Source organism: Pempheris klunzingeri, chromosome 23 (assembly GCF_042242105.1).
Source record: "Pempheris klunzingeri isolate RE-2024b chromosome 23, fPemKlu1.hap1, whole genome shotgun sequence".
NCBI classification, from domain to species: domain Eukaryota; kingdom Metazoa; phylum Chordata; class Actinopteri; order Acropomatiformes; family Pempheridae; genus Pempheris; species Pempheris klunzingeri.
The window spans coordinates 12379208-12395080 of record NC_092034.1 but is presented as its reverse complement, the minus strand read 5'-3'; the positions used below and the strand labels follow the sequence as shown (position 1 = coordinate 12395080).

The 15873-nt window shown below is 39.6% G+C and overlaps 1 protein-coding gene across 5 annotated transcripts in view; it reads left to right on the top strand.

Annotated features, from left to right (window-relative positions):
• mark2b (MAP/microtubule affinity-regulating kinase 2b) overlaps positions 1 to 15873 on the top strand; it is a 50271-nt gene that overhangs the window by 10721 nt on the left and 23677 nt on the right. For all 5 annotated transcript variants that reach the window (XM_070854780.1, XM_070854778.1, XM_070854777.1 and 2 more), the window contains exons 2-8: positions 9082 to 9246; positions 10876 to 10929; positions 12316 to 12364; positions 12623 to 12688; positions 13065 to 13135; positions 13561 to 13617; positions 15323 to 15559. In XM_070854780.1, the coding sequence (XP_070710881.1) occupies positions 9082 to 9246; positions 10876 to 10929; positions 12316 to 12364; positions 12623 to 12688; positions 13065 to 13135; positions 13561 to 13617; positions 15323 to 15559 (699 nt within the window). The remainder of the gene's footprint in view (positions 1 to 9081; positions 9247 to 10875; positions 10930 to 12315; positions 12365 to 12622; positions 12689 to 13064; positions 13136 to 13560; positions 13618 to 15322; positions 15560 to 15873) is intronic.

Sequence of the window (15873 nt, the reverse complement as noted above, 5' to 3'; positions counted from 1 at the left end):
TGTGTGTGTGTGTCTTCCCACCCACAAATTTCAGTATAATGCAGCAGCTTTTGTATGTGATGGTGTTTTGTATCCAATAAAGACCTTGTTTGTTCCACATATGGCTTTGGTTGGTAAGCAGAAATTGAGGAAAATCCAAGTTTAATTAAGTTTGAGGATTTAATAATAAGCATTATTAAAAGTATTTACCTTTTTGAAACGTTTGTTTTAAGGCAAATTAAAAAATGTAAAGCTTCAGTTTACCATTTCCAACACAGAAATATAAATAATGAAAATCCCATAATAAAATCTTGAATTGATCCATAACGGAAGGCTAAATAGAACAGAGGTACTGCTATCAGGGTTGTAGGTAAAGAGTAGTTTTATGAGGCAAAAAAGTCGATCTTAAGTGTTTTTTAACCACCCGCTGAGTCACGATAAACCCAACTAATTAATAAACAAAATTAATTGAGACAAGTGTAGTTAACGAGAATTGTGCTCATTAACTACACTCATCTTTCCAGCAAATTGCAGCAGGTGGTTCGTTACAGACAACACAGTCCCCTGCTGGTTGCATGCCAAATTAGTTATATGAAGGCAGCCTACAGGCCTGATAGTAAGCTTAGACGTAGCTGACATTACAACAGCTCTTTTAATGAACTCATGGTGTGGCTGTCCTAACCGCTTCTGTTTTTACTCCTTTTGGATGTGCAGGCCTCCAATTAGGACTGTGGGTCAGTGTAAGTGTAAATGATTAAGCTAAACCCTTTTCACTTCTGCCATTATATCCACAGAATGTGCTGCAATCTCATTTAATTCAATAACACCACGGTGTCAAAAAGCCCCTTAAAACACAATGCGTTTATCTGGAAGGGATGTTAATTATTGGATTTTGATATTTGGAACAGCAATTAATACTATTTGTACCATATTGAAATTACCTAGACTCATAGAGAAATAAACCTAATCAGTGCTTTTATGTATGTTGTTATTAATCACCATCTTCATTTGGAACCGTGTTTTGAATAACTCCTGATGTATTGTTAACATTATATAGATTAACAAAAATTATGAATTAATTTGTAATGAATTGTCCCCAGCCTGGCTCATTCCTCCATCCCACCAGGTGACCCTCACAGCTCAAGGAGAATACTGCATATAACAATGGAATATCAAATTAGGGGAAATGGTGTCTTGAAGTGTGCAAGTGTTAAGACCTCTAGCTTAACCTCATAAATTGGTTTGCAGCTCCTTACTCTTTAATTAAATTTGGTATGGCCTTCCCCCACAGTTATAATAGTCTGTCATCAGCCATTACTTCACTTTTCAACCTGAAAGCACAGAGCAGTGCACAGGTATACATACCTGCTGCCTGTTCTGCTGAGCCCTTCCTCTGAGTCTACTGTAGCAAAGGGAAGCTGAGTAGTGAATTTGTAGTTAATTATTTTAAATGAGAGATAACAGCGTGATTACATTTAATTGTTAACAGCAGGTTGTGATGAGGCATTTAAAAACCAGTCGGCATAAACAACTTGTAATGATATCTGCCAGTGAGCCTTCAGTGTGTTGGTTGCCAATTTGTCGCCATATTTTAAAATTGTATAATTGGAGTGATAATGGATGGATGTAATTATACCCTATATTTCAGAAATTGAAAACCCACAAAAATGGTTTGTCATATTCTACACACATTTATTTTATTTTTATGACTTTCTTCCCCCTCTTGCCTCAGCTACTTGAATAAGGCCCAACAATTAAACAGTGATTGGCATGTGATTTTTCAACTGTAATATAAGGTGAGGTCAGTGAGGTTAAAAAGCAGGCAGAACTATAATCTGGAAGTCTTATCAGGATATAGTTGATAATCAGTCAGCAGGGCTAAAGGGAGCATTTAGTTCTTTATGATTCTGAAAATGGTGTTTAATTTCTTTTTCAGTTTAGCCTGTTTTGTCATGTTCATTTTCAAAAGTGTGTGTTTCAGCTCATCTCTCCTTTTATTACCCCTGCTTTGCCTTTCTACTGTTGATGACATGTTTGCCTATCTTGTGTTTGGGTTGAGCTGTCTCTTGATAGTAGTGTGCTGCACCCACTTCACGACTGTCCTGTAGGGTTACATTCTGAACCACTCTGTGTAAAATTCCATCTGGTTGTATGTGAGTGGCTTCCTCCCAGAACTCAGATTAGTAAAGGTCAGTGATAATGAGGCTTGAGTCAAAACACAACCAGTACTGCCTTGGATTAACATTACTGTTGTGTGTGTGTGTGTGTGTGTGTGTGTTGGTCATGTGCAGATGTAAATGGTTCTCAGCTGCAAACATCTTGTAAGTGAAGTGACATTGTGTGTGTTGGGTGTTGGGAGGGGGTCTGAATTGTTGCTCCGGATATAAACACTATACTGATGGTCTCTCCGCACAGTAGGCACGACTCCACAGTCTGACAGGTTTCACACACAGTAGTATATTAACTTGAGTTCACAGCAAATTGCGCTTTTCTTGTATTGATGCCTTGAGGATGGTTGTTGTAGAAACTGGCAACAAATCAGGCCTGGAAGTAACTTGGTTGCAAAAACTTAATGTAGACATCAAGTTAAAAATACATTTTAGCAGACATTTCCCTAAACTGCAAAATTTAAGTCAAATCAGATAGAAGAATTGTTTGTTGTTAAAGTTTGTGTAATCAGCTCTAAAGGCAGTAAAGTAGCAGTGGAAGGGCCAAAGCCTTATTGTGGCTTAAAACACATGAAAACATTTGTATGATTTTGAAGTAAGTGTATTTACAGAGAAATGAGTGCACTGGCAGAGTGGGACTGGACACATCAGTCTGGATGTGAAATTGCTATATGGAGAAGCTAGTTAACACAGCAGGGTTTACTTGCAAATTCATCTAAGAATTATTAAATCCTTAGATTGAATTTAAGCCTTCCTTTCTGCTCCCATTTTATTGTCAACAATAGCTTGGAACCGGTTGAATTTATGTCTTTGGGCTTTGTTTCCAATTTATGACCTTCTCCTTCCACAAGAGTTCCCTTCATCTGGTGTGAATGTCATTTAAGAACCGTGGCTTTCATTGAGCATATGCTCAACTCAGTATTCAACTGCACTTTGTCAGCCATTGTGAATATGTCAAATTAGATTTCCTTTGGGGTACATTGGGGTCTTAAGTGAGCAAAATCTTTGCTAAAATGTAAATGTTACCAGTTTGAGGTCATGAGTCAGACACAGCATCAGAGAGTAATGTGAGAACAAAACAATGATGTCACTTATTGTCCTCCAACAAATCTATAATTATAACTGAGGGGAAAGAAGAGAGGTGGACGGGTGTGTGTGTGTGTGTGTGTGTGTGTGTGTGTGTGTGTGTGTGTGTGTGTGTGTGTGTGTGTGTGTGTGTGTGTGTGTGTGTGTGTGTGTGTGTGTGTGTGTGTGTGTGTGTGTGTGTGTGTGTGTGTGTGTGTGTGTGTGTGTGTGTGTGTGTGTGTGTGTGTGTGTGTGTGTGTGTGTGTTGGGGGAGGGTGGGTTTTGCTTAGCCTGCAGCTGCCCAAAAATGAAGGAAGAATCAGAAGACAAAAATAGTCGGACATGAAAGAGGATAGGAGAGAAGGAAGACTCAAGAGTTGGTCTGTGGAAATGTGCTTTTTAACTTACTGTACAATGCTTCCAAAATAATGTCAGGAGACTCTTTATTTAAAAGTTAAGCCTGCTCCTACTGGAGGGATGATCCATTTAAAGACTTATTAACCAAAGACTGAAAGTTTCTGTGTCCTCTGACCCTCACTTCAGTATAGTTGTACAAAGCCTCGGTTGGCTGGTTATGTTTCATTGCGGCCCTCTGAAACGAGAAGAATGTCGGAGGACCATTTTTTTCTTTAAAAACAGAAGATAATGATGAAATTGAAAGATCTACAGCAAAAGTTCAATTGGCCCATATAAACATCATTATCATTATCACCTCATTTTCCCCACTCAAAAAGCTGGAGTCAGCCTCAAAGTACTTGCTGCCTCCTTTTATTGAGAAATAGTACTAATACTTGGTCTGTCTTTTGATCACATTTACACTTATTTTTTAGTGTATATGTGGACTGCACTTTGATATAATATTACTTTGTTTGGTAGTGTTAATTAAAGAGAAATAAAATACATTTTGTGCAGCTGTGACACATAGCGTTTGTAGTTTGAGGTTGTGCGACAGCTGTTCTTGTTGATGGTACAGTGATTGTTTTGTGTCGGTGGAGCGTTTTAATTAATGATCATTACTATTATGTGTTTATTTTTTGGTTATGTTTCTGTTAATCTCCGTGTTTTTGTGCCTTAGGACCCCCTTTGAAAACATCTCAAGGGGTTTATCCTCTAATTAAAATCTGAAATAGCATTTTTTTTAAGTTGCCTCTCAGCAATTACACAGTGCGAATGTTTCATGCAACCATCTTGCTTAGCACATAAAAGTTGACATTCCCTTTTAATATTGATAACTTTATTAGAGCATTGAAGCACTGGTGATGCCAAACTTTGCAGGAAGCCAGTATCTTCTGTGTTCCTGTATTGACGTTTTTTGATGTCAATCAAAGATGGGTTACCACTGTAAACATCATAAAGCTGTGTCTCTCTGGTCTGGTGTTATGCCTTTGTGCCAGCTACAGCCATGGGCAGAGGCAGTATGTTTTGGGGTTGTCCGTCCATCCCATTCATGTGGACATACATACATCATGCAATACTTTTTATACTTCCTCTTGGTTAAATTACACATTTTTTATATGTCCTCCTCTTTTGATCACTGTCCACTAGTTTATTATTTATTGTTTTATTAAGTTCTACTTTTGCTATTCACTTGCTGCTGTAACACTGATTTTCACTGATTAGATTTGGCCATAACTGAAGAATTCCTACCCTAATTATGGCACAATTTTGCATGAATGTCTAATAGGATAAATTGATGAACTGGTGCCATTTTGTGTCGAGTTCATGTCCGAAAGGTCAAAGGTCAACTTCACTGTGACATAATGTTCTGCAACATTTTTGATTGGATACTGAATCGTGACTGGTTGGTGGAGTCATCCAACCGTAAGGTGGTAATTCTAGTTTGACTTTGTGTTGCAGTTTCAGGTATGTAATATTTATGTAAATGCCCCTATTTATTTTTTATGAAATTATTCACTGTTGTAGAAAGTCTCAGATGGCACTTACTCCAACACTTTCCACTTCATTGTTCATGCTTTTGTTGAGGAGCCTTGATTTGTTACTTCATTAGACCTGTGTGGTTTGAAGGTTTTGATGTCAGAGTGATGGGCAGATAAATCCTTTGGGTGGCTGTTGAGTCTTTGAACACTGAGGTTGTCTCTCTGACGCAAAGGCAGTGTACACATTTTTAGTTGTGACTGCATATAATGCATTAGGCTGCTCTCTGCTCGCCAATATCAGCATGTACTCAAAACAAAACGCCTTAGATTTTAAAGACATCGCATTAATGCTGTGTTTAGTCAGCACTGCCATCGGCACTTCACCTTTCAGCACTTTAGAAAACTAGTTTATTCTGAGAAAACAGGATATGCATGAAATCAGATGACCTTTCCCCATAAATGTGTCTGAATGGTGCAAAAAGTCAATTGTCCAGTGGGGAAAACAGACTTACTTAGACCTCAGGAGGCTACTTTGTGTCATCTTCAGTTTTGGTTGGACTGTTATTTAAATGAGGATGCATCATACATACAGCAGGGTGAAATCTCATGATTTCATTTAAACCTGTAAATAATACGAAAGTTTGAGGGGTCAGAAACATTTGAATACCTAAGATACTATGACAGGTGTAGTGAAAAAGAAATGTGTAACATTCTGCAAGTGTATAAGCAATCGTATCAAGGCAAATTTGTGTCATTGACAAACTGAATCTCCTTGACTTGTATCCCTTCCATTAAAGAGCAACTTGCAGATTAATTTGTTTTGACATTTATACATAATCTTGTCTGAAAATGACAATTTTAAAGGGCAATGCAGGATTTGATATGTTTTATAAGACATAAGGGCAGAAATTCAAAGGAGAACGTGGCCATTTTCTGCAAAGCTCCTAAAAACATGTCAAATGACATAACGTAAGGGAGTTGCTGTCCTTGGCTCTGCTGTAGCTCACTGTGCAGTAGTAGGTGGTAGTCAGTCAGAGCTGTCGTGTGACTTGGTGTTTTTTCAGTAGGTTTTGATTCCCTTTTTTACCATATATCAACATGGAAAATAATTTGTTTGTGCAATTTTCTAAATTAGAAAATACAAAAACCTATATATGTATCTGGGTGTGTCTGTGTGTATAAAGGAAACATTAACTGATATTTGGGCTCCTTTCACGTGTAAACTTTGTTACTTGCATATATTCTCCCACACTTTTTTTTTATTTTTAGAATTGCATCAAAACAGACAAAATAGGATACCTTATCACTTTGCAGAAGCCCTTGGGAGACACAAATGTTTTGTTGAGTGCAAAACTCGACCTCCAGGTGCTGTTTTGGATCGCAGTACTCAAGCGAGATCAATGAAAAGCTGTTAGATCACACAGACCTCTGTTAGGACAGCCCATCTCATCTCGAAATCAGCTTTGTATGGTCAGATTGTGTCTCATTGTCTCGAATCTCATCCACATATGACATATTGTCTGTCCCCCTCTCCCCCTCTCCCATATGATCCAAAAATAAAAATCATCTGCTTCCTCCTCACACAAGGACACACAAGGCCCCCTCCTCTGTCCTCCGGGTTTAATGTAACTGTCATTTGTTTTTAATCCCTGTTCCCCCGCTTGTGTTAAAGCTTAATCTGGCCTATTACACTTTATGCAGGTCTGCACTGTCAGCATGAGGATGTGGTTGGGGGGGGCACAGACATTAGATCATGCCATCTGGAGCAAGAAACACAGTGAAGTAATCTTGGTTATCCTTGTTTCCCATGGCCCAAGATATGTGAACGGAGGGTGGAAGATGTTGATAAAAATGTGGTCTGCGTAATTTGCGACACAGAAGAAGTCTCTCTCTAATTTGTTCAAGCTAGTAAGAGATAATTAGGTGAATAAAATGACTAGTCGTGTTGGAGGGAGAGAACAAGAGAAGGAGATGATTCGTGCAAACAGCCTCACTCCACACCAACAGTGTGAATTTCACTGGATCGTCTCTCTCATTGGTGTCAAATCTCCGAGAGGTGTGTGTGTTTTAAGCTGCTGCGTTACCCGCGTGCATGTCCATGTCAGTGTGTATTCTTGTATCTGTGCGTGAGTGTTTGTGTCACAGCTTGTGTGTGTGTGTGTGTTTGCGTCTCGTCACCCTGGAGCCAGTCGTCCTCTTCTATGACCCTGATCCCTGTCACCTGTCCGTTCAGATCACACACACACGACCACACAATTGCTGTGACCCTTTCCTGGAGTTGAAACCCTATCGCAGTTGCCAACCATGCAAAACCTGCCAGCACAGCAAGGTTTTGTTTTCTTTTTGTGGGTGTGTGTATGACTCGAAAGACCTACTGTCTGCTGTAAGATGAACTGAAGCAATTTCACTCCTACTGCCATATAAAAGGACTATTAAAATAACTTGATTCACTATTGGCCTTGTGGGTTCGAATTAAAGCCACTCGGCTACAAGAAAGCAGGGTTAAAATTTGCTAAAATGCTCTCATGAAGCCCAATATGAATATTTTGTCACAAAATGAATATTGCGTGTGGGCCATAAATGGCTTCACATGAACCATAGTAAAACAGGGACAATATTTAAATGATCTAAGCTTACTGTCCCAGCTCCTTTACAGAAGCACTAGTGTTATCAGACTGTTTGCATAGTTTCAGTGTTTGGCAGCAGTTCTTTGTGACGTGCTCACACCCAAACAATGTTATGTCAAATACCACAGGGAAAACTGGACATTTAAGTGTCAGTAGGAAATATGAGTGCTTGTCAGAATTTTAAATACAAGTCTAATAAGACAGACAGTTGAAGAAATTTGTAGTTTTGCTAAAATTGCATATCACTTATTTATAATCAGTGTTTTTGCTCCCCAGTAATTCAGAGCTTTCAGTGTATGAATCAGTGGATGTGTTTGTTTCCTCCAAAATGGTGTGTCAAATTAATTTAGAGTGCAGCTTCCAATAACAGCTTTGGATTAGTCTAAAAAGCCTTATTTTTTATCATAGTTTGTTGAGTGGTGAAATCCTCACCTTTTTAAAAAAAAAAAAAAAAAAAGTTAGTTGTGTTTCATTTAGCTGTCAAAATATCTCCAGAATCCTTGGAGGTTCTGTTCGATATTGACTGTCCATCCCAATTCTCTGTTGTGATCTTGCCAGATTATAACGCCGATTTTGTAACACCCTACTAGCTGGGTGGAAGGGCAGCTTTAGCTCTGTAGACAAATTCTCTGCTGACTGTCTCTAATCATAATAAAAACTAAAGGCATTTGCGTACAATCTGGAACAGCCTGCCTGAATACAGCAGACTTGGACACTTATTCATTAGAAATCATGTTTTTATCAACTTAAATTTAATAGTTTTTAATTGACACTGGCAATATGTACATAAAGTTGTTACGTAAAGTTTATTTGTAGCATAGTGCCTTTTCCACCATATGTAATGTAGATATATTTGTTTTATTTTACTTTTCTAATAGTCAGGACTGACCGGAATAAGCAGCAGCATTTGATGTCAAAACCAGGATGAGATTGTGTCTGTTGATTTAAAAAGTATTGTTGTCTTTCTAAGAGGCAGCCATGTTGACAAGATTTGTATAGAGTTACTCGCTCTCATTTTCTTTTGGTGCTTGTATTACTTATATGGATGAATGAAGTCCACTATTTTAAGAGATAAAAATCTCTTAATGCCTGAAATGAAGAAATGTGCCACTTAGAGACACTAAACATAAAATAGATATGAAATTAAAGGCTTTGTCGATCCTTTATCTGTCCCTATAAGCTTTATATCCATGGAACATATAATCACTAGGTATTCAAAGTGTTCGGGACAGCTGATAACCCTTTGGAATGTAAAACTTTTCCTTCGTTTTTGCTCTCCCACGTCTTTACTGTCACTGCCTATTACTCTCTACCTACGAATTATCATGTCCTCTTATACTTGCATATTGAATTCTCTCTTCCCAGGAGTCCAAGTCTGGCCGCTCCAGCATGCCGCAATGTCGGAACTCCGTTGCCACAACCACATCAGATGACCAGCCGCACATTGGTAACTATCGGTTGCTAAAAACCATCGGCAAAGGCAACTTCGCCAAGGTCAAACTGGCACGACACGTCCTCACCGGAAAAGAGGTAGGCATACACACACACACACACACACACACACACACACACTAGATTGGACTGAAAGCTTTCATCTATCTGTTGGCTCTGTTACACAGTCACCCTGACTTTCTGAACTTTAGACTTTTATTTTTAGCCTGTTTAGTCACAGTATGGAGAAATGCTTTACTATCGGCTCTGTTTTAAACAGAAACTGGCTTGTCAGTTTCAATAACAAACACCAGCAATGCTAAGAAAATCTATTTAAGAAGGAGAAATATAGAAACCTTAAGTTTTTGCCAAGAAAAGTAAGGAAATCTTTGACTTAAACAATGTGAAACTACCTTGACAAATTGTTTGCAGGTGAAGAAACCTGAACACTTTGTTCACTGGTATAAGTGACAGATTAACTTTTTAACCCGTGACTATTTTATCAACAAACCCTATTTAGAGTAGAAAAGAATCCTCTGCTGTCTTTAATTTGCCAACATAGTCAAAAGTAGCACACTTTAGATGTTTGGCTCATCCCTCAACGTTAATCTTCCTTCCTGGTCGCTGAGGATAGGGGAGCGTTCATGCTGTGATACACAGTCAGTCTGGTTTGGTCTGATCCTGGACTCGCATGGCTTTGGAGACGGTACATCTGCTGCAGGAGATTAGATCGCCATTGTCAGCTTGAATAGAGAAGCCTAAATGTCTCCGGCTTACTGTGAATTCCAGATGTGATGTAATGTGGTGGTCTGTCCCTTTAAGGGAATAGCCGTGTCTGCAGCAAGCCCATGCTGGGCTCTGTCTGAGGCCCAGTCAAGTCAGCTCTTAGTCCGTGTTTGACAGAGAGATAGGGAGAGCCAGAGAGGGGTGGGCGGGCTCTGTCAATGTGTGACAGCTCTGTGCCTGACACCCTGATAACACTCCATGTGACTCGCTGGCACACACACACACACACACACACACACACACACACACACACACACACACACACACACACAAAGAAAACAAGGGAGAGTCAGAGGGCATGAAAGAGTCAGACAGACAAGCACAACCAGAAAGAGGAGTGGAAGAAAGGAGTTAGTTGACAGTGAATGACAGAAATGGGAGAGAGACGTAGACCTCCCTTTTCTGTGTCCTTGTTAAGAGATGGTCTTTGTCTCCCTCGCTTTTCTCTTTATGTGTTCCTTTCTCTTGTTCGGCTTCATCTCTTGTTTTCTACATTTCTCACTTTGAATCTCTCCCATCTGTCTGTTCCTCTATTTTTATTTTCTCCTCTTCTCATTTCTCTCTCTCTCTCTCTCTCTCTCTCTATCTCTATGTCTCTGTTGTTGGTGTCCTCTGTTGACTTAAGAACCATAGACCTCATTATGACATTGGGATAAACTATGCTTCAGCTCTGTGCATGTGTCCCCCCTCTGTATACTGCCCTATTATGCAACTGTCGCCTGCTGTGATTGTGTGTTTATCACTTGATACTGTGAGATTGCATCGTTCGCTCTGTGTGCGTGATGTCTCCAAAAAGATTGCAGTGTGAATGTGTGTTTGTGCCGTGGTCACAGGCTGTAGCTTTGCAGGTTTGTGTGAGCGAGATGCGTCAAACCCACTGCAGCATGTGTAATTAATGAATAAGTGCAATAATAAATGAACACATACTTGTTTTGCTTCTAGGTGGCTGTTAAGATCATTGATAAGACACAGCTCAACTCCTCCAGTTTGCAGAAGGTGGGTCTTTCTCTCTTTGACTCTCTCACACACACACACACACACTTGGGCACAAAATTCAACCCTCAGTCCTTCCAATCCCTTTTCTCAGAAGTCATTTTCAAGTTACTCTTCCTGCCCCATGTGTCTTTCTCTTTTGCTCTCTCTCTCTCTCTCTCTCTCTCTCTCTCTCTCTCTGTCTTACTGAAGTGGTCTAGTTTTCAGAGAGAGTTTTAATTACAGGAAACAAGCTGCAATTACTTCTTTTGATCGTGGCAGGGTGGGGTCTGTCCACTTACACGCACACTCCCTAACATGTATGCTTGCTCACTCACTGCACATGCACACACACCAAACACTACATCCACTGATTGAAGGCACAGAATACACACTTGTGTACAAATGCAGACACACGGAGCGCATCACAAGAAACACATTGTATGGTGTATGTGGGATTAAGCCAAGACAAAGTAAAGTTCTTGGTAATAAAGGGACATGTCAACCAGTGCAACACTTTGGCCGATTGATGTGTTAATAGTTTTGGGACAATTATAGTTCTCTGTTACACAGAGGAATATTCTATATCAAGATTTGGCTACACTCAAAATCAATACACGTCAAAAGGATAAATTTATTTTTTTTATTTGGACTTGTTATTGGCTTTTTTTTGGAGTAGGAAAAATCTTTTAGGGCAGATTTGTAATTGTGTAGCTTTGGCACGTCCTAGGTAAAGTAAATCCAGCTTTAAGGATCTGATTTAATAAACTGTCTTAGTCCCAAATATAAGATTGGTTGCATTACTTTCAAGTAAGGCCTTAGCTGTAACTTTGAAAGGGTGTTGCAATTTGGGTTGTTTGTAGCTTTGATGGTTTAAGGCTAGCTTCTGACTGTCTACAGTGTGTCTTTCCGGATAGCTGGCCCCAAAAACATCTGCTGGCTCAGAGGAAATGCATTCCTAATAATTGAAAAGTGGCTCTGAACGCCTTTACCACAGAAAGAATCCAAATGGTGCTAAACTTGGTTGACTTAGTATGCTGTACTCAAGGTGTTGACTTGTCCTATAATAATAGTTTACAAGCCGAGTTTACAAGCAGGCATTGATTGTTTAACTCTAAAATCCTACACTGTGACAGTCCTTGGATTTTAACTGGCATTGCCGGAATCTCTGCTAATATGACATCACTGAACATGTATTAGGATTTTTCATATGTTAATAAACAGGAAGTGAAAGTTTGTGTTTTCAGTGAAATTTTACCCACCACAAATATACATGTAAAATTGATTATTAATTTGGTCAAGCGCATGTAGAAAAAGTAAAAATAACTCACAACTACACACACATTCACACTGACTGCAATACCAAATCCAATAGTGTATTTGACACAGCATGTGGCTTGTTTCTTGCAGCTCTTCCGTGAGGTGAGGATCATGAAGATGTTGAATCACCCCAACATAGGTGAGTCACACTGAAACATGAGTTTCCACTCTGTCATCGCTCCCTGAGAGCCAGAATTTATTAGATTTTCAAGGTCATGTATTCAAGCCAAATCATAATAATCCTCTGTTTTATCTCTGCCTTGGCCTTTTTTCTCTAAACTCTCTTATTTCCGCTGCTCCTCCCTTTCCTCTCCGCTTTTTGCCCCATCTCCCTTCCCTTTACTTTTTTCCCTCCCCCTCTCATCCACTGTCTTTGCCATACTTTCTCCACCTCCAGTCAAGCTCTTTGAGGTGATAGAGACAGAGAAGACTTTGTACCTGGTAATGGAGTACGCTAGTGGAGGTAAGTGCGTGTCACTGAAATCGTTCCCCCTGAGGCCCGACAGTCTCTATGTTAGAAATGGGTCCCAAATAAAAATGCTGCCTCATCTCATAATGTACAGACTTGGTTATTTTGTAAGTAATCTGTCCGAAGGGTTGTTTTTTTTTTTTTTTTAATATATATATATATATTTTATTATTATTATTTTACTTGTTTAGGTTTTTTGCTTATTGACCATCTCTGTCCCATTGCTCACACTTTGCACACTGTGCTATGTTTACTTTTTAAAGGACAATACTTAGTTCAATGTCCCATTGACCCAGTACTAGGCTTTAGGGAGACAGGTGTCGGGTTCCAACACTAAATCTGTTCTCCTCGTCTTTTCCTCATCTCCCAGGAGAGGTCTTTGATTACTTGGTCGCTCATGGTAGGATGAAGGAGAAAGAAGCCCGTGCCAAATTCAGACAGGTGTGTAGGTGTGTGTGTGTGTGTGTGTGTAAGTAATTTTTTGGATATTTGCTTTAAGATATGTCAGGCCAAAATTGAAAGTATATTGCTTTTTACAGTTCTATAACCGGTGAAAATGGGCTCTTTATTCAGATTTTGTTTTTAAAAAGTTGCATTCACTTAATTTATCAATAAATACTTAATTTATTTTGTGAAATGAAAATAGCCCTTGACAATTATTTAAATAAAGATTATAAAGCAAAAAAAAACATGCATTTTGTGTTTGAATGTTTTTAATGATTGATGCCAAGTACTTCATTATGATTGCTTCCTGATAAAATCCTAATGAAGAGCTCTGTGTCTTTTACTTCATTGTCTAACTATTTCAACCTGTCCATCTTGTCATCCTTTCTCTCATTCCGTCTGTCTCATTTCTCACCCTCCAGATTGTGTCAGCGGTGCAGTATTGCCATCAGAAGTGTATAGTACACAGAGACCTCAAGGTGAGAACGCACACACATTATTGAATTACACTGAGTGTCAAAGCACAAACAAGCATGTCCTCTCTCTCTCTCCTCTCTCTCCTCTCTCTCTCTCCATCCACATTAATCTTCATAGGATTTGACTTTCTGAGATGAAATCCCGCCCACATGAACAGGCAACCCAGAGGTTAATCACAAAGATGATATAATATCCCTCTTCGAGTGCTAGGGCTTAAACACACATACATGTGTACACACACACATTTATATTTCTACACAATTCCCCAATTATGTTCCCTCTTGGAACCCTTTCTCCTCCTGACCCTTCATTTCTTCTTCCTCTTGTCTTTGATTCACATTAGTTAGTGCCAATGATGAAACACAACCTGCGCACACAGGTCTAATGCTTCCGGGTCATTTTGGTTCATAGTATTAGTTGTAAATCCTCTTATTGTGCCAGCAGGCAGACCTGTAGACAAGACATTATCATGATTACTGTTACAGTAACTATACAGGAACCTCTCAACCCAAAGTTGTTTTTCCCACTCATGGTTATTTTTGGATTTTATATAAACATTTTCAGTGCTTTGACCAAGGTCATAAAACATTATCCACTTTTAACAGGTATTGATGGTGGCATTTACTAAAAGGCAGCACGGAAAATGAGATTTCTTGAGGACAGACAGTTCTCATTATTGTGATGGGTACCGTCCTGCACATTATCCAAATCACTCTTCATCTGCGGATTGCAATGTGAAATCCGGCAAAAGCTCAGCTCTAGTAGGTCCTATAATGCAAGAACAAATTTTGACAAATAGGCATTTCAGATAATTTCACACCTGTTTGGGTCCCCATAAAAACATAGTATGGCTGCATTCATGGTCTATATATGGTTTATACTGTTGTATCTTCTATGCCGGTGGCTCTCTATAAAAAAGCAATACCAAAGAGTTTAATATCCTTAGTTGGCTGATTTAAAGTGTTAATATTAACTACCTGTATTTGCAAAAGAATGAGAAATCAATGTTCATTTGTTTCTTAGGTCAGAGTCTGGAGATGATGTCAGTGTTGTATTTAATGTGCACACACACACACTCTCTCACACAGAAGCAGCAGAGTATTCAGAGCAAGTGAAAAGGAGAGCGCACCTGTTGCTAGGCAACCCCAGCCTCCTTGCTCACTGGCTCACTTCAAGCTTAGGGATACAAAAACACACACACAGGAATAAACTGTGGCAGCTCACTTTGCCCATTGTGCTCTACTTGTAGGCCCCAGACTGTTGCTCTGAAAACCCCCTCTCTCACCCAGAAGAGTTTTCTGTCCCAGAGAAAGGTGTTTCAGGCAGCTATCTGAGACACGCATTGTCTTTAAACTCATTTGCATGTCAGAAAGTCTTTTTCTTTATGCTGACTATGGATGATGACGTGGCTTGTTAGTTAAACTCTGTTTTTTAAACTTTTTGTAGCCTTAACCTATATGTGGATGGAGAAAAGTGGAAAGAGGTTCCATATGTTGAAAAATAAAATATCACATTACAGTAACACAAGAAAGTAAATCTTAAGTATTTGCTGAATTTTTTGGCACATGTAATATCCAGGAAACCCCATCCCAGCATATAAATAATCGTTCTTCTCTCCATCTTCCTCTTTCCCTCCACGTCCTCCAGCACTCTGCAGCACAATAATGTTTTTATTTCCTCTCTCCCCCACACTTTGTCTGTCTGCAGGCGGAGAACCTGCTGCTGGACGCAGACATGAACATCAAGATAGCAGACTTTGGCTTCAGTAATGAGTTCACTCTGGGGAACAAGCTGGACACGTTCTGCGGCTCCCCGCCCTATGCTGCCCCAGAGCTCTTCCAGGGCAAGAAGTACGACGGGCCCGAGGTGGACGTCTGGAGCCTGGGGGTGATCCTTTATACACTGGTCAGCGGCTCGCTGCCCTTCGATGGACAGAACCTCAAGGTCAGAAAGAGGAGAGAGTGTTTGTGTGTGTTCATGTGCATTACATAAGCAGATTTCTGTGTTCTGTGGGTGGTTGTAGTATTTGTCATGCTGGTTTCGCTTCCTTCTGCTCTACAGAATGCAGAAACTAAACTTGAGACAGAGTGAATGTGTAAAAGTGATGAAATGCCAATACTTTGTTTTCAAATGGGGTTTGGTGGTGTGATGCACCTAACAGGCACTCATACCTGGTACTTTGTTTTCAAACAGAGGGTTTTAATGCTGTCTGTAAACTATAGTTATTCACAATTATTCATACCACCTATCACAGTGCG